At 48.8% G+C, this 19714-nt stretch overlaps 1 protein-coding gene across 1 annotated transcript; it reads left to right on the top strand.

The window, feature by feature from the left end:
* Nucleotides 1-3033: 3033 nt before the first annotated feature.
* On the top strand, nt 3034-18858 carry lrrc4ba (leucine rich repeat containing 4Ba). The gene is made up of 3 exons (XM_062566150.1): nt 3034-3109; nt 12827-13366; nt 16164-18858. Exons 2-3 carry the CDS (start codon nt 13121-13123, stop codon nt 18105-18107), a joined length of 2190 nt encoding a protein of 729 aa, XP_062422134.1. The 5' UTR covers nt 3034-3109; nt 12827-13120; the 3' UTR covers nt 18108-18858.
* Nucleotides 18859-19714: the final 856 nt, after the last annotated feature.

The following is a 19714-nucleotide window of genomic DNA, read 5'->3' as shown; positions in this document are numbered from 1 at the left end:
CCTACAAAGCCTCGCTCTTTGGAAATTCGGGAACAAGCTGTACTGAATTAGTAAACGCCTGGGAGTAGAGGGAAAAATTGCACAACTTAGGTCACATGTCCTGTTAAGTCCCGGAAGATCAAAGGCATGACAGCGCTTGAACTAATATGCATCTTATTAAAAATCGAGCAGTGTCATGATTCACAAGGAAAGGTTAGCACAGTTCAGTTAACGGGGCGATGGTGGAATGTTTTATTCAGTTTATTCCTGCCGAAGCTGCGACAGGCTCCACTTTCAGACTGTTCCCTTGCCTCAAGCTCTTTGGCATTTTGCACATTCGTATCGAAAGCCCGAATCACCAGGCCTCCTTTCAACATCAGGAGAACCACGTTTTGTTCCTCAGCAGCTTCGAAAATAAATAAAAGCCCAGCGAATCCAGAACTTTTTCACCAATGCAACGCCGCCTTCTTACTAATATTACCTGTCAGGCATTCATTTGAACACGTAGGCACACGTGTCCCACACAGCCGAGCACCGACTCCTTCTTGTGTCGCAAATTAAGCGCCGGCTGAGCGATTCCAGTCATTTGAGATATCAGGCCAGGCTGCTCTTTAATTTCTGAGGCACACCACTTATGCATGGCCGATGAGCTTGATGAAAACAAGCAAGCAGGTTAACAGGGACATGGTAAATTACACCTGCACACCTGGCCCGGAGGGGAGGTGTGACTTTGAGATAACGCTCAGCAACCCGTCGCTCTGACGCCGTGGAAGCCGTAGAGCCACCGTGGATTCTTTTTTTTCCAGAGGAGATGTGGTGAAAAGTCAAAACAAACACGTGAGGGAGGGGAAAGGGCACGAGTGGGGTCCAGCATATAAACCATTACCCCCCCCCTCCCACCCCCCAGAAATTGGCCCAATGTCATAGATGCATTAATTAATGCCGGGATGCTTTGCGTGCTTCGCCTTTCCTCGTCCGCTTACTGTACTTAAGAGGACAAAGGACTGCATTAATTCCGAGGGACGTCTCTGCTGCTGCATTATAATGCAAAGAGAGTAACTGTTGCCCTAAATTTGGTGTCTGTGTGAGTGTCCATTTCTGCACGCTAGTCTGTGTGTGTGTGTCTGTGTGTGTGTGTGTGTGTGTGTGTGTGTAAGCTAGTGCACACACACTTGTTTCTGCGAACGGGGGAGCAGGGGAGAGACAGAGATTCTAGACGACACTAAAACTGCTCTAATAAGGGCAAGCTGGTGTCTTTGAGTGATGGCTCGCTGATGCACAGAGGTCGGTGGGTGAGGGGAGAGTCGCTGAGCAGCGACGAGAGGGCCGGAAACCTTCCGGCCGTCCTCTCCGTAGTGGAGCCCCCCCCTAACCCTCCCCCCCCCCCGTCCGAGACGCCACGTGCTCTCGTTATGCCCTGATCTTGGGGACAGAGATGTGAGATTCTGTTTTTTTGCGCATGATATGGCACAATTTGAATCTCAGTTCCCCCGTGGTAGTGCACAAGCTCTCACCCACCCACCGCACAAACGCCAAGCTGCCCCCACCCTCTCCCCGGGAAGGAGGGCTGGAAATGATTCGCCTTGATTGGTTGGATCGTCTCCCGTCCAGGTGTGGACCCTCCCTGGGATCAGGATGAGTAATAGTCTTGAGTTGAACGGCAATGGTTAATGACACAAGATGAATGCTACAGTCCATCGAATTGACATAATTAGAAAAGGTGCAGATTTCCCCCGAGAAATGTTTTCTCACCATGACCTCAAGTGGCGAGAGATGACGGAAAAAGGGACAGAGGCGAATCCCTTGCCTCCCTCCTCGCGACGGGAGGGCCGCCTTTGCAAAGATGGTCGAGAGCAGCCGCTCGCCGTGCCGGGTGTCCGGCGGCAACCGGAGAGACGGAGAGGGTCGCTCGGGTGGCTTTGTGCCGTCTGAAATGAGCCGGGCCGGAGAGAGCGGTCAGCTCCCCCGAAGTGTCCGATGTCGTGTTTGGCAAAGAGAGAAGGGACACGATCTCCTTCTGGTTGGATTAAGGGTTAGTAAGCGTGATTGGGTAATGAAAGCGGTCAGGCCTCGGTGACTCTGCAGCCCCCTTCCGCCGCCGGCTGCATGCAGGCGGGCACAGAGAGAGTCTTGGGGGGGGGGGGTTGTTTTCGGGTCAGTGGTGGCATAAGAGCTCAAAACAGCATTGCAGAGTCAGACCGGGGCCTTTCCTCTGTCTGCTTCAGTGACTGGCTGCGCCGGCTGGAGGCACGGCGGCGGTGGCATACTGATCCCGGTGATGGCGCTATAAATATTGATGATGCAGATAGGGAGAAGCAGCGCACGGAGGGCAGCGTACATGAAATGAAAAACCCCCGGTGATCAAAGTGTGATGCTTAATAGTTGTTTTTCCCCACTCCTTGTGATCCAAGCGTGACGCGGAGCGGTTCTGGTTCCCACAGCGCCGCCGGAGAGACCGAACGAGGCGGCGCGAGAGGCGCGTGGGGGGCGCGCAAGACGACGCGTAATCAAATGCCATTGTTGAACGTTGAAGGTAGCCATATATTTTAAAGGCAGCAATGGTGGGGGAGTTGGGCACCGGTTTGATCGGTGGTTCTAAGGGGGGGGGGTTTGGCAAAGCTTTACGGCGTCGCTGTGCAACGTTGGGGTTGTGGTTGAGGCGATTACCCTCCGTGCCGTCACGTGAATCCCACTTTTCCCATTCCCTGGACTCTGAGATATGTTGAGTGTTGACTCAGTTCTGCTAGTGAATTTATATATTTGGCCCCACTTTTCTTGTTCTGGTGGCGTTGGAACAGGGTCGGTTACCAGTCGTTACCTCCCACACAAATGGTGTCATTTGGAAGTTTTGTGAGGCAAAAGCAGGAACTTTCCCGTCTCGCAGCAGGGTTTAGTGGACCGACGCCCTGCTTGGGGAGCATCGGCGCAGGGCTGCAGACGCCCCCAGCCCCCGCCGACGTGACGGAGACACGCAAGATGGTGAGTGGTTACTATGGCAGGTTACTATGGCAACCTCAGGTCTCTCTGAGAGCTTCCATTTTGCACAGCGTGGGAGAGAGAGGAAAGACAGAGTGGGGTGGAGAAGAGAACCCGCCGAGAGAGGAGAAGGGTGGAGAAAGCGGCAGAGGAGGTGAGGTGTGGAAATAAACAGGCCTTAGGTGGGGGGGGGGGGAGGGGAAGAGGAGAAGAGTCTAAAAGGAGTGATGGAGGTGGGTGATTGATGGGGTGAGACTGAGGTGTGAGAGGAGCCGACCGAAGGCCAGCGAAGGCGATCACGTGGCCCGTTGGACCAGATCGGCGCCGCATTCACGCGGCCGGCGGAATATTTCAGCACTGCCTTGTAATCATTCTGCTGCTGCACAGCGGGTTTCCACTCTTTACCTCCCCCCCCCTTCTCCCTGCTCTCTCTTTCTCTCTTTCACCTCTCTTGATTCAGTTGGCACGGCACTACGATGCGGGAGACGTCGTGTCAGTCTTGGCGACTGGTCTCCATGGAAACGTCCATCAGTCAGTCCGTGTCAGTGTTTCGTGGGCATAGCCTTATCGTGTTTGGCAGTGCGAGTGTTTATCTGTCTGCGTGTTAGTCAGCGTGTCACTCTTGAAGAAGTTTATTATCGTTTGTAAAAAACAAACAAAAAAAAAACAGGGATTTGAAAATGGCGACGTGTACGGTCACATGTTGCACCACCGTCTAAATGTTTATACCCCCTCTTTTTCTCGTCTGAATACCTAATTAAACAGTGATCCTGTTACAGTGCGAGGTGTGCTGCAGTGCACTGCTGATGTTGCACTCCTTTGTCTTCTGCATATCTCAAACGGTACCTTGTGGCACAGTGTACAGCAACGAGACACTGTCAAAACATTATGTTACTGAATCACACTCAAACTGTGATCTCTCAACTGCCGTGTTCTTTTTACACTAGAGATATACAGATGTGTGTTACGCTCTTTACCCGTTACATATTTTATAGCACAGCTCACTTGCCTCCACAGACCGTAAAAAGGAAGTCAATGTAGTCACTGTAACGTCAGCCCAATGGTTCTATGAGCGACCACTTCGAAGCTTCAAATTCACAATTCTGGCCGTCACCGTCTTGGCATTAGCATAGCATAGCATAGCATAGCATAGCATAGCATAGCATTATAGAAGGCCTTAGCTCCAATCTGACACGGATGATATCACCTTGACCTTGAGCAGAAAAGTTAATATTTGTAATGATTATATACTCCTATTCCTGTTCTGATACATAGCTCAGGGGGGAGTGGTCAGGTTGAGTGTTTGTTCGTGACATAACATGCATTCGGGCATGTGGAGTTTCTGCTTATTCACAAAGTGGAATGAGACAACCCAGAAAAGAAGTGACTCAACGAGCCATTCAGATTTGGCTCCCCTTCCCACCCCTCATGCATGCTCGCATTCTGTTGTGCTTCCACCCACGACTTTAGGCGCACAATTCGATATAAAAGGAATCTAATGATGACATTGAAGATTTCACCAATTCATTTGATTAATCGCCAAACCTTTAATCTTTGAAATCGGAGTGTCATCTTTTCCTCGGATCGTTTTTGCACGAGTGCCCGCCGGAACGCAGCATAGACCCGACCCCGTCCCAGAAAATGTGACCAAACACAACACGTACAGTCCTACGTACAATAATTTAACATGACAGTAGGTGGACATGACCGATGAATGTACACGCACACACAATCATGATTTCTCTTAAGCCCCCCCCCCCCCCAAAAAAGCGAGGGCAACCTGAAACACATAAAGTCCTCCTCTCTCCCCAAAAACAGCTGGGGGGCAACAAACGCTCGGCTCAGAACGACTGGAAACAGGTTTTAGAGCAGCCCCCAAAAACTGTGCAGCGCTGGGGAAATGGCTGAGGGACATTTTGATTAGCTGCTGGCTTTTGGCTTCCCCCTCAGCGCACATATTGAATTTATCAACACACTTAACAACCTTAAATACGGATTAATTGTTCACCAAATCAGCGTCCCGAATATGCAGTGCCACAGAACGGACAGTAATAACTGGATTTATTTGAAGTCGAGAGCTGGCGTAGTGAATGTGAAGATGTTAACATTAAAAAGCACTTTTATCCCGGCGTGTCGTGACAAGTGGCGTGAAGCCCCCAGTTAGGGGATTTGAACATGTGTGGTAGGTAATGTAATGTCTGTTAATGGGAGCGCTTTAGCAGGGTGATGAACACAGCGACTTTTAATCCGCAGCCCTTGGCCCCCCCCCCCCCCCCCCTCTCTGAAGGGGAGGAGGTCCCCGCTCCTGTAGGAGCAATCCTGAATAGATGAGGGCTTCTCTGTGCATCCTGCATCCTAATGAAGGCAGCGGTGCATCTTTGGACATTCTGAGTGGGAGGACGAGGTGGAGACGGATACAGTGCAGCGGGGGCTGCAGTATATCCTATTTGACAAGGATGGGTGGTGATTAAAATGTGGAACGCTGAATGCTCTGGTTTAAGAAACCTCATCAAGGCTGTTGTGCTGTTTTCTAAAAATAAGCACTTACTTTAATATTGCTCCAATAAACCAAGCTGAACGGCTTGTTGGAGGAAAAAAAAAAAAAAAACAACAAAAAACAAAACACATGAAACGTGTGATAGCCCAATAGCATCCGAGGTCACGTTGCCTGTCATGAGATGAAATTAAGGAGCTTAATAAGTAAACAGGAAGACAATGAGGAGGAGTTCGGTCTAATTAATAGTTTATCACACAATCATAAGCTCGGCTGACCTTCTGTACATCCATTTCAGGAGTACAGGATGAGAGATTAGCTGTTAACAGGCCACTAAAAGACATCAAAAGTGCATTTGCTGCATTATGGATATGGTGTATTTATTACTAAAGGAACACGATGAAAGGAAACCAGTGTGAGGAAAAGTACTTTGCCGTGTTCTGTGAGGGAAGTCGGTGATGTCTTCTGAAGTTTGTGATTATAATGATTTTGTTTTAAGGAAACATTGATGAGCATATTGTCTTTTTAGAAACATTTTAATGCAATTTTACTCAAGTAATTCCAGGTAGACTGGAATTTTAAAAAGCGTGTTGATTTTATGATTCGACACATTTATATCAAATGTTAATAAAATGTGATAAAAAAAAGTATTGAGTATTATCTTATTATCTGGAGGAGAATATTATTATCCAGCAAGGTGAACATGATTTTGGGTGCACTTCAGAAGGATTCATAAGATTGCATATCAATACACAGGTTTGTCAGTGTAACATTACAGATGTTCCCTTTCCAGGAGCTTCTTGACTGCATGAGTTATATCCTCAGGTATGATAAGGAACCTGCTGGAAACCGGATTTGGTCGCATTACGGCACTTAATGCTTTGAGCCATCGAACACAGGCTGAGTCAAATAGGTGTCTACATAAACCTTTACTTGTTTGGAAATCACTGCGTGCAATATGAGAAAGAAAATCGATATCATGTACAATAGTGGTGTTTTCAACTTAATCTAGAAGCGTGCTGGCATTACACACCCCTGTCCTTTAATCCCTGTCGAGGAGCGAGTTATCGACTGGAGTCATTGATCCACCTGAACCAACATCTAACGTCTGAATATTTCAATAACCTGGGGGGGGGGGGGGGGGGGGCGGGTCGTTCCCCTGGGAGCCAGGCGTGACTCAGGTATAACTGAGGCAAAACAAAGGACGTTAGTACTCTATTAGTCACGCCGCTTACGGCCTGTCTCTGTGTGTGTGTGTGTGTGTGTGTGTGTGTGCGTGCGTGGGCCGGTGACGTAAAGGCTTCATTCACCAGCGAGGCCGGTGCTCGTCCAGCTTCTGTTTTTTTTTCTTTTTTTTCCGGTGCCGTGGGGTGGGAAGACAGAGCGGAGGAGGTGTTGGGCTTCCTCTCTCTCCCGGTCTGCATAATATGACACGGCGGCACAAGCACCTTCTGTCATAGCCCTGCTCCCCCCCCCCCCCCCCCCTCCTCCCCCAGCACACCCACCCCCCTACCACGATCATTAAAACGAGAAAAAACCTCCGCTGAATAAAACTGCTATTTTTCCGTTAAACCAGGGCCTCTGTGTCCCGATGCAGCGTTTCCCTTTTTCATTTTTTAAAAGCCCCCTGGTCTTTCATCCCAAAGTCAATTTTGCCTGGCAGTTAGTCAAATGCTTTAAATGTTTATAAGTGCCTGTGAAGAAGTGTAAGCTTTAAGTGTGATAGACTACCCTGGGACCAGGACGGGGCTGCGTGGAGGGAAAAAAAAAACAGGCTGGATGAGCAGACTGGGATAAAAATGAATGCTTGTTGGTGGCAGACTGTGGAAGGACTGGATGGGATTATAATGGGCTGATTACGGTGGAATTGTCTCTATGGCAGGATTACTATCTGACATGACCACAGAGCGATGCTGGAACAAATGGAATTAGTTTCATTACATCATCATTTGATTTATTAGATATTTATTTATCTCGGATGGCCCCGTTTACTTTGGGTTTTGGCCTGTGCACCGTGGATGTCGTTTTGCGCGAGGGGCGCGTGACAAACCACATACGGCAGGGTGAGTGAGGAGCGCCCTCCCAAATCACAATTTAGTGGTTGTTTTATGTTAACGCTCAGGGTACTGGATCATCGTGCGTCATATCATTATCGCATTAGCACTGATTAATCGTGTTCTAGATGTGTCCTGCCTCTCTCTCTCTCTCTCTCTCTCTCTCTCGAGCTGTGCGGCACTTCCTGTGACGGAGCGGGTCCGCCTCGGCCCTGGGACGGCCTGAACGTGAAGGCAAAGTGAGAGTCCTCTTGCTCGACTGTGTCGTGGTCCGTCGTGTTTCCTTCTCATGGGAAGCAGTCAGATGAGACCGATTCGGTTTCGGCCTCTCCGGGGGTCTCTGAGTCACTTTTAAGAAATGACGATTGAGACCATGTGAGATTTAGAGGACGTTTGTCAGCCGGTCGAATGACTTCCAGATAATGAGAAAGCTGAAAAACGTCCACGCATTCCTTGGTAGAGTGTCTAAATACATGCTAACACTGCAAATGAGAAGACTTAGTTGTGAATGCCGTCAGCAGTATTTAACGTATTAAAAGCAAGTCTTAATGAATGAAAAGCAATGGTTGGCCCTCTAATCCTAAACCTAACCCTCTAACCCCCTAACCCTAAAACCCTAACCCTCTAACCCCCTAACCCTACCCCTCGCACAGCACCAAACGCCAGACCAAAGCAGCAGGTCAAGTTTCTAAGGCGTTGGGGCCAAAAAGGGACCTTGACTTCAAATGAAAAATTTAAGTTGTTTAAATGTTACAGCAAGTCTTTGTTAAGTTAGTAATTTCAACCCAAAGGCTGATAATAAGTCTATGAGCTTGTTTTTACTGTGCCGGAATGGTGAAAAAGTCAGTTCACTGGGAGTTTAATCCTTCAGAGCGTTCAGCATTATGCTTAAAAAGATCTTTCATTATTTTCAGTGCAAATTCAAACTGATTAATACCTCTCCTGTATTGATCTGTATTTGCAGAGGACACGATTCAGGAAGTACAACGGTTTTCCATCAGTAGGATCTCCACATATGATGTTTGACACACACAAAAAAAAAGTCCCTTTCCCCAAGAGGCTTCCCCCCCTCCGAGTCCCCCCCCCTCCCCCACAGCGATGCCTCAGGTCCAAAGACTGTGTCAGTTTGTGAAGAGACATGCACTCGCCGCTTTTGGCATTCATACTGAAGTGGGAAACAGAAGGGTTGGAACAAGGCAGGAGGTGGATCTGGGTTCTTATCCTTGCCCCCCCCCCCCCCACACACACACTTGCTGCCAGTCGTTGCCAATCAAACCCCGAGCATTGCTCCTATTCACAGACATCTTGTTCGCTGCAAATCCTGCCAGGCTGTTCCTCAATCGCTCTTTTCAGCGGTATCCCACTAGGTAGCCTGTTAAGGCGGATGTTAATGCTGTTGGGATTGAAGGAGACAATTTCCCTCCCAATTTTATTTTTCTCAGGGCGGTAAAGTCTTTGAAACAGCAGCAAGGACACGGGGGCGCAGGACACAGGGGGACGCCACAAAACGCAACCGCCGCCTGAGGAGTCGCGTCATTGATTTCGGCACAGATTGAGAGTTTAAGAGGGTGTCGATGACCAATATTGATCGACTTCAAGCACGGATCAATGCTTGCTGGATTTGAAAAAGCAAATTGCTGAAATGAATTCATTCAATGGAGTGAACCAGCAGCCACACTCGGTGAACTCCCCATCAGGGACAAGACCTCCGGCCATCGTCTCCAGTAGCTTCCTCGGTCTCAGACGTGCGGCTGCGTGAGAGAAGCACAAAAACTCTGTTTGTTTCCAATGTTACCGGGTCATCAAGCAGAGGTTGTACAACACTTTTCCAGGTAAAGATCAGTAGGATCTCCACATCCCCTCTTCTTTCTTTTCTCGCTGAGCTCTTGAGATCTCGGGGTCTGACCGGTGAGGCGGCGTCCTGGTCGGTCCGAAACCGGCCGTTGCACACCTGCGAACATCTCGAGCGTCGACTTGCAGCGAACGTCCTCACTCCGCAACGATGAGGCGAGGGGGGCTCGGCTGCAGTTGCAGAAGCGGCCTTGCTTCGGGTATTGTCAGATGCTGGAGCCATGCAGAGAAGGGAGTCACTCTCCCTCTGCTTGTGTTTGGATCCAGGGCGTGTGCCGCGAAGCAAACTCAGCATAACCCCCCGGCTAGGTTTCCGGTGGTCTTTCTCATCCCACGCCAACGCACTCTCCTTCAAATTCAACAAAAATTTCACTATCAGCTAGCGGACCCGACTCCTCTCCCACCGGAGAGACGTGTGACGTTTGCGGTTGCTGGTCATTTGTGGCGATACACGCGGGGAGGAATTTAGAGATGAAAGCGTGATGCAGCCTCGCGGCCCGTGGGATTGATGCCATTCATGTTTCGTCCTTGCCATTTGGTGTATGAGTGTGTGTATAGGCTGCTAATGAAAGGAGGGGGAAGGCGGAGGGCTGGGGCGCATTTGGAATCGGTGGGATACAGCTGGACGGAGTTGGAGACTGTGGTGAATAGGTAACCATGGAAACTCTGTTGGCAAAGATTTAAATGCGGGGAGAGAGAGAGACAGAGAGCGAGCGAAAGGGGGGTAGTGGGGGGTGGGGGGGGGGGGAGGAAGTGTGTGTGTTTGTGTGCAGTGGACGCAGAATGAAGTGGGGTTAAGGGTTAATGTGCATCATTGTAGGAGGTTAATCTTTCATCAAACTGCGAGGTCAATGCAGCGTTTACCCCCCCGCCAGTGGACACGACAGACACAGGGCGGGAGGGATGGAGGCGCGGGACGAAAGTAGTAGGAGTCAGGTAAGAGGAGGAGGAGGAGGAGGGGGAGGTGGGGAGGCTAAATGAATTCACATTATAGAGGAGGAGATGGGAGAAGGAAGGAGGAGGGGGACGAGGAGCGGAAGACGGGATGAGGGAGGGGGGGGGTGGAGGTGGAGGCTGGTGTAACATGTGGCTGGAGACAGAAGAGAATACAATCAACCGGTCTGTAACCAGCTGTCAGCTCCAACTAGTCTCAGGCTCCTCTGTGGACTCTGCTCACTACCCCTCCCCCAAAAATCTGAGCTACCGTCTTAACCTCAGCCCCCACCCGCTTGCTTTTTTTTGGGTAACTTTTTCCCTTTTTGGGGGGGGGGGGTTGTTTGTTGCACCTTATTCCCACTCTGCTCTGACGCCTGAAATCTACCTGAAATAGCTCTGGCACTTAAATCTCACAAAAAGCGAGGAGAAAAAAAAAGAAAAAAAGGTGGCTGGAAAATCAAAATACATAAAAAGGTGAATCAATCCAAAAATAACACTCAAGTGTCTCTCTCTCCGCCCGCCGGTGCGATGGAGATGACGGCGGAATACAGGCGAGGAAGCGGCGGCGGCGGGGGGCAGCGGCGTCCCGCGAGGCCCGCATGCGCCGCCCCGGTGTCCCGCTCCGTCTGATCAGAGATTCGGCTGCCGACATGATTTATCACGGTGTCATTCAACCACTGCATTCGCATTATGGATCAATCGCGCCCACACCCATCCAGAGCCACCGCTCTCTCTCTCTCTCTCTCTCTCTCTCTCTCTCTCTCTCTCCTCCACATCTGCACTTGTTTCATATTCCTCCCTCTGTATTTTCTTTTGCCTCCGTCGCTCCCTGCTTTATATGCGTCGCTGTGTTGTCATTCCGTTCCCTCCATCTCTGTCTGTTTTATATTCATGCCCCCCCCCCACCCCACTCCTCCCTCCCTTCCTCCTCTCATTCTCACCCTCTCTATCTCTCGTTGAGTGAAAGATTATTAATATCAATGCGTCTCTTCTTCTCTCCCTCCTTATATTTCTCCTTCTACTTTTTTTTGTAATCTTTTACTAATGTTCTCTTTTCTTGCTTTGGACACTATTTATACCTCTCTGGGCCTTCACCCCTCATCATCCCTTTCCCTCCATCTGTCTCCGTCTCCATCTCCTTCTTTCTCCGGCCCGGCCCGGCCCTGTGCAGCTGTTCAGTATTCATCTATTACTGTAGTGTTGATAATTCCCTTCTCTGCCTGCAGCCATACAGTCATCTATCAGATTGATAATCTTGCACCCCACCTCCCCTTCTCATTTTCTGCCCCCCCCCCCCCCTCCCCTCCCCCCGACTGTCTCCTTTTCTGAGGATGCTCAGCGCGTCAAATGGGTTTGCATGTCAGCGTCCCATCATTACAACTATCATCGTTAACAGCCGCGTCTCGATTGCTGGATGCCCTCATTAAGGTTATTGGGGGTCTAAATAACCTGCAGAGGGAGAGAGAGAGAGAGAGAGAGAGAGAGGGAGAGAGAGGGAGAGGCTTGAGCCGGCCATCTATTAGTGTTAATGCACTGCACCATGCGCCACCACTCTCCAGCCCCTAGAGACAGCAACGCTGTGTGCACCAATGGAATCGGCCGCTCAGTCAGTATCTCGTTGTTTTCAAGAGGTTTGGGTGCAGTTTGGGTGAGTGTGAGTTTAATTTGAAAGGGCTTTGAATGGCAGGTTTAAACTTATTGATTGTTGTACCTTAGTGTGAGAAGTGTTAACAAACGAGGCCATTGCTGAGATGATCGGAAGTACACATGTTACCTGTTGCTTTTTGTCACGGGGTGGTTTCTCTTACTAATTTTAATTATAAAAATAAATTTAGTAGTAATTATTCATATTATTATTGCTAGAAATAATGTTATTCAAGCCATTTTAACAAAGATATTAAACATTGGATGTCAAGGCTTCACATATTTGTTGCTTATTCCTGTCACCTTATGTTTCTGAACTTTATGTTACTTGGACTCCTGTATCAGTTTTCCCTCGCTTTCCGTTCCCCGGGGCATTTTGTCGCTTGCATGATTTACAGATTCATTTACAAAAATTATTCTGAAAATATTTCTATATTTTGAGCATAAACCCAGTGAAAAGGTGCCTTAGGAAAGCAGCTAAATGTGTGATGGAGCTCATTTGTTTCCCAACAGTGATAGCAATGTTTTAAAAAATGAATGCGTCTGATTTATTCATGTTTATATGCTAAATACAGCAGTGTAAAAAAGGAAATACCATTTTGTCCTACTTTTGATTGCACGTTTTCATTTTTCTGTTTCATCCCCTTCAAACCATTAATTTGTCTGCTTTCACCTGCATGTAACCATTTGATTACTGACAAAATGTCTGCTGGATTATGTGGGATTTGATATGAGCAGTGACACCAGAAGTTCTCTCTTTTTTCTTTTAAATCCCTCCAACGATAAGCTACATAGATGTCTACCTATTATTTGTTCTACGCATTCTCTTTCGGTGGAAACATGAAGCGAACTCTATCTTTAATACCTGCTCTCTCTCTCTTGTTCCTCGCAGTGACTCCTGGGTTCTTCTCACTCAACAAAAGGCCTCACTCGAATCCCCAGACAACACGCGAAAAAAGGGAATAACATCTGTTTATCTGCATATTCCTATGTTCAAAAAACGAGAGGAGAAAAAACACAGAGATCGACAGAGGACAAAAGACGTCTCAGAGGATGCAGAATTAGAAAGAACAAACTGCGTCTGGAGGACCAAAGGGAAAGTAAACCTTTTCTCTGGGATCCACCAGCGCGGGAGTCACCTCACCTGTACCTTCGGATTAAAGAGCAGGGTCATGTCCCAGTTGCCATGCGCATCGCCACGCTGACCTGCCTCCCCGGCCCTCCCCCCTTCCTCTTTCTATTGGCCCAGCTGCTGCTGCGGCTCCTCCTCCCCGGGCCGGAGTCGGTGGGAGCCGCCTCCCCCTGCCCCTCCCTCTGCACCTGCTCCAACCAGGCCAGCCGAGTCATCTGCACCAGGCAGAACCTGGAGGAGGTGCCCGAAAGCATATCGATCAACACGCGATACCTCAACCTGCAGGAGAACTCGATACAGGTGAATATGGGCTCGAGGGAGGCCACTCGTCGGGTCAAATCGTGTCAGAGCGCTTGGTTCCGGCTCCTCGTTCCTCCTGCAATGGTTTACGTTACGATTTATGTAATGAATCACAATTACAAAACAAAACATATTTTCAGCACTCAGCCCGATTGACACACATTCATCCATTTAATGTTTTTTTTCACTTCTTCGGGGGTTTCATCAGAGTCAGTTGCAGGTTTTCTCTTGGAATGTTTAGTTCTTAGAATAGAACAGAAAAGTAAACGCTGATAATGGAAGAAAAAGGCGCTTTAGCCTCCGCTGAACTGAGGGAATATTTTATGAATTGAAAACAAGGCCTTATTCCAATGACACCTTGCAGCCTTTGCTGTGCAATACCGATTAATCCATAGTCCCTCGACAGCGTTGTGTGGCTTTGCAGCTGCGAGGAAAAATCATTTAACCGCATTGATACAAGGCCCATGAATTTTAACAATTATAATTTATTATTACACAGTGGGTTGATTTTACTCTTTGCAGCAGCAGTTGAACTAATTTGATCCATCCTCATGTTGCTGACAGTACTGTACAGTACTTTGTGATTTAACATTCATTTACGGTACATTTTATTTCCCTCAGCGAAAAAAGCAATGAGGATCCTAAACATTGTTAAAGTTTTCCAGTGCACAAAGCACTGATGTCCTCCACTCCTCAGAGAAAACATCTTATTATTTGGCGTTAACGGAGCAGAAATGGGACGTCGGGCCACGTGATTTGGTATGTGAGGTTTTAAGACATGATGTTCGCATGAAAGACAAATCACAGAAATAATTACGATTCGGTTTGTTGTATCCTCCAGCCCCTCTTGAAATGATTAAAAATCTAAAAATGCTTTAACACCTGAAGGCATCCCAGATTCTCTGGCTTATTTTTTACTTCACTGAGTACCCTGAGAGTAAAGCCTTGACAGATCCCACCCCCGCTTAACATATCCACCCCCCCCCTGCCCCCCTTTCTCTCCCTCTCTTTGCCTATCTCCTGCTCCTGCTCTACATACCGAAGAACCAATGGCGTGATTCCAGGAGCCTCCGTGTGTCTCACAGAGATTTAAGGCACGCTCACTAGCTGTGTATGTTGGGCTCAAACCAGTGTTTACCGTCCAGGGGCCCTGTGTGTTTCTCAGCCGGAAAAAAAAAATCCTCTCAGCCGGGTGTTCATTTGTAAAGTGCATCGGAAAACGTGTCTTGTGTAGCGTATTTATGGGCGGCGAAGCGTCCATTTGAATTTGCCCAACACTGATTATCAGCTCCTTTTCAAGGGTTATGGTCTGTTATTAGAAAGTCCCCCGAGTCTAACTCACACAACAGCTACAAAAAGCACTTTAGCGTGAAGCATGCACCTAAATGAAGTTGGGGTTAGGACTAGAACAAGGTTTAGCTTACAGAAGCGCACTAGAAGTACAGCTGCTTCTGTTTGTAAGATTAAAAAAAAAGAGAAGTGGTTAACAGTATTCACAGAATGCAGAGGGGCGACGTTTTGCTGGCCGAGACATTTACTGAAACAAGCGCACCTTGCAGCCAGCCCCCCCTCCTGTCCTGTCTTGTGATACTACTTGTACCTCAGTAGGGGACAGTGAGTCACTACGGCGTCTAGTCTGCCCTTCGGGAAAGAAAACAAGGGGGCGAAGCTGCCCCCCCCCCCCCAGATAGCTGCCCCGTTTCCCACCTTGATCAGCACAGCTCAGACACGGTGCCCCTCCCCCACCCCCCCCACAATAGGATTGTGTGATGTAAATGTTATTTTTGACCAAAATGTTGTTGTATTTTACAATAATCGTCCTGCTGTAAAGTTAAATAAGATTCTATGTACAGGTTGCACCTTTAAGTGGGAGGATATTTATTACTCGTGCCCCGTGAAGCGAGCCGCGGTCATACAGCAAAGTCATGCATATTTTATAATCAATAAAACCTAATATTGAGGTCAGGAGTTATCCTTGGTGTCAAAGCAGAGGATGGGAGTAGATCACTGGCTGGTGTCGCTGTCAGCTGCCAGTGGGAGTCTGTCCGTAAAGCCCATCTCTCCCTGTAGACAGCAGCAGTCACTGGGATTGAAAGATTAGCTGTTACCATAATGAGAAGAGAGATGAATAAATTATATTTGTACGGTTGGTTTATTCAAACATGCGTTTAGCTGTATTTCTGCCTGTGAATCATTCATTGACATTGTTTTTTGTTCTTTACATGGTTGTTAATTTGTAATGTTTTGCTCATCCATCAATGTAATAAATAGTTTTTTTTAGTACTAGAGCTTAATACTTGTTTAAGGCCATGAAATAAAAGACAATTTTAAGGAAAGCGTCCAATAAACTCATTGACGGGAGAAGACCACCCAGATCAAAGGCTGCTGTGACGTCATTACCTTCACGGCAGCAGTGATGCTGGTGGTCTTCTACAAGCTGAGGAAGCAGCACCTGCTGCATAAACACCACGACCCGGCTCATGCAATCGAGACCATCAAGGTGAACGATGAGCTCGGCTGTGTGTGTCCAGAATACAGCACACACACAGAGGGAGAGTGACCTCATTCAACGGTGGTGTTGCCAGACGTCCTCTCACCTCCGTTGCTGCTGAAGTAGTCTCATTATCTTATAGAAATTGTGGCAAGAAAAGCAAACATGCAACAGTTTTGTGTTGTGTTTTGTCGTCACTAAAACAGAAGCTAGAGTCCACTTCAGATTTACCTAGTCCGCTTACATGTATATTCATGGAGCATTCTAGATGCCGTTCAGTAACTTCATCATTATCTGTACCTCCAGGTTATCAAGTCAGACACTTTCAAGCACTTGAGGCACCTTGAGATCCTCCAGCTCTCCAAGAATCAGATCCGTCAGATTGAAGTCGGAGCGTTCAATGGCCTCCCCAACCTCAACACGCTGGAGCTCTTCGACAACCGCCTCACACTGGTGCCATCACATGCCTTCGAGTACCTCAGCAAGCTGCGGGAGCTGTGGCTGCGCAACAACCCCATCGAGACTCTGCCGGGCTATGCCTTCCACCGCGTGCCCTCGCTACGCCGCCTGGACCTCGGGGAGCTCAAGAAGTTGGACTTCATCTCCGACGCAGCCTTCGTGGGCCTCGTTAATCTACGCTACCTGAACCTGGGAATGTGCGGGCTGAAGGACATTCCCAAACTGACGGCCCTCGTGCGTTTAGAGGAGCTCGAACTGTCGGGCAACAGGCTGGAGATTATCCGACCGGGTTCCTTCCAGGGCCTGGTGTCCCTGCGTAAGCTCTGGCTGATGCACTCGCAGGTGTCCGTCATCGAGCGCAACGCCTTCGACGACCTGAAGAGCCTGGAGGAGCTCAACCTGTCGCACAACTCCCTGCACTCCCTGCCCCACGACCTCTTCACACCGCTTCACCAGCTGGAGAGAGTGCACCTCAACCACAACCCGTGGATCTGCAACTGTGATGTCCTTTGGCTTAGCTGGTGGTTGAAAGAGACGGTGCCCAGCAACACCACCTGCTGCGCCCGCTGCCACGCTCCTCCGTTCTTGAAGGGCAAGTACATCGGGGAGCTCGACCAGAGCCACTTCACCTGCTACGCGCCGGTCATCGTAGAGCCCCCCACGGACCTCAACGTCACTGAGGGCATGGCCGCTGAGCTCAAGTGTCGCACGAGCACCTCGACAACGTCCGTCAACTGGATCACCCCCAACGGCACGCTGATGACCCACGGCTCGTACAAGGTGCGGATATCCGTCCTGCACGACGGCACGCTCAACTTCACCAACGTCACCCTGCGAGACACGGGGCAGTACACCTGCATGGTCACCAACGCCGCCGGCAACACCACCGCCACCGCTGTCCTAAACGTCACCGCAGCGGACGCCAGCGTGAACTACACCTACTTCACGACGGTCACCGTGGAGACAGTGGAGACCCCGGGAGACGAAGACTCCGCGTTCGCCAGCAATGAGACATTCATCCATGTTCACCCTGGGCCCACGCCCTCGGGTCACCTGTGGCCAGGAGGCGTTCCTACAACTGCCTCCTCTCTGTCAGCGGGCTGGTCCTCCTCCTCTCCTCAGACCACCCGACCCACCTTCACTGTGCCCATCACCGAGCCGGGCTTCTCAGGCTTGGATGACGTCATGAAGACCACCAAGATCATCATAGGCTGCTTCGTGGCCATCACCTTCATGGCAGCAGTGATGCTGGTGGTCTTCTACAAGCTGAGGAAGCAGCACCAGCTACATAAACACCACGGCCCGGCTCGCGCCATCGAGATCATCAACGTGGAGGATGAGCTGGGGGCCGGTGGTCGAGGCAGCGGCATCTCGGGAGGCTCCACGGTGACGCAGGGCGGAAGCAGCGGAATAGGAGGAGGCCAGAGCCTCAGGCTGCACCACCCGGAGATAGTCAACCTGCCGAACTTGGCCCGATCGGAGCACCTAAACCACTACTACAAAACTCATCACTTCAACAACAACATGATGGGCCTGGGCATGGGCCCAGGGTCTGGCGTGGGCCTCAACAACAACAACAACCCCTCGCCTTGCTCTCAGAGCACGTCCATATCCTGTTCCCAGGTTCCGACCGGTGGAGGAATGGCCGCAGGTGGCACCCTGCCCTCCTCTGTGGCCCTGCCCCAGTTGGGTCTCCACAGTTCCCTGAAAGGCATTATGGGGAAAAGCCAAAAGGAGGCGCTGCTTTTTAAGAGCAGCTCTAAGGAAAATGTGCAAGAGACTCAAATTTGAGCAAATGTGAAAGTTAAAGTGAGAGGTAAGAAATAACAAAACGCCCGGTAGAGAGAGTGAGACAAAGGGAGCCTGTGAGACCGGGTTCATGAGACTGATTGTAGCCTACCGTCCAGAGAATATTATTTTTCACACAGACCCTGCTTTGTGTTGTCAGTCTGTGGACAGAGAGAAGCAGCTATGAAGACCGAAGGAGGTTTGAGAGTTTGGTGAATGATCAGCACTAGTCCCACCAACAGCCTCCGCCCATGATTCTAAACTCACTCAGACACAGAAAAACATACGATGTGAGCCACAATAGAGTCGTTCCGTTTGCCGCGCAGCCTGCTACAGTGTTCTCCAGAGTCAAGATCAAACCAACGTGTTTCATTTGGCCTCCACAATCAAAGTGGAAAGCTGTGAAACGAGCAATGAGCCTCTCTAGGTTTTTTTTTTCCTCACACATATATTTCCAGATACATCGGGTGTATATATATTTGGAGGGGAGACACACTATTGTCCGTAGAACACGTTGTCAGATTAGTGTTTGGCAGAGAAACCCGAACGGGCAAACAATGGTTTGGGCGAGCGGAACGGTCCCGGGTTTCCAGGATGAACTAAAACAAAAACCCCGGGAAGCTAAATTAGAGCAATGCAGCAATTCTGTCCGCGACACTGAGTAATATATTGCTGGGAGATAGAACAACAACTGGTATTTTCTTCAGTTTCACTCTCACTTTCTCAATTCCCCCCCCCCCCCCCCCCACCCCCCCCCCCCCTCCCACGTTCACACCTTACTGGCTACTGTCTTTGAAGGGGAGAAGCAGATTGGTTATCATGGGAGAAGAGAAATTCCATGTCATATAAAGGACAAAGAGAGGTACAAAAATAATCAAAAGTACATATTATATATACCGTAAATATATTTTCATTCAAAGAAATAAATTATAAAGAATCTTTATCAGGCTTCTGACTGAAAACTACAATGTCTTAAGTATACATATATATATAAAAAGGAGTTCACACAGCTGTTGCAGCGGCCCTCCATAACAACTTTCCAAACTTGGAATAAGATGGCCGCTCTGACTGTGCTGCATAAGGACACGGGTAGGAGGGTGGCATCTGTTGAAAGGGAGCTAAAAGAAAAAACCTGGCAAAGTGTTTGAGTGAATATATTTTGGGTCTCGCCTTTTTTTGTAGCCTCACAGAGTGTTTCCCCTCGTCCCCTGTCGCATCCACACCAACAGGGTCTTTGGAGGAGGGAGATCTGTGCACCTCTAAAACATGAAATATGACTACAGCTCGTCATCATTTGGTATACGGTATAGCTACAGCACTAATAATAATAATCATAATGGTAATAATGATAACCAGCGTCATTTCGAAGAGTTGTCTTTTAATGATGGACACATTAAAATGGTCAACAATATATTACAATATGTGGAAATAGTTTACTGTGCTTACTGAAAAGGTGCACATGCTAGTTTAGCATGTTCTAAAAATATCGTATCACAATGACCATATGAAACATTATTGTGACAATGTTATCATTATTATCATCCGTATGTCTATTATTATTACTACTTGTGCCTACAAATAGCTGAGAAGTACTGTTTTTTCATTTGTAA

Source organism: Pungitius pungitius, chromosome 12 (genome assembly GCF_949316345.1).
Source record: "Pungitius pungitius chromosome 12, fPunPun2.1, whole genome shotgun sequence".
Lineage (NCBI taxonomy): Eukaryota > Metazoa > Chordata > Actinopteri > Perciformes > Gasterosteidae > Pungitius > Pungitius pungitius.
This window is presented reverse-complemented; position numbering and strand designations above follow the sequence as displayed.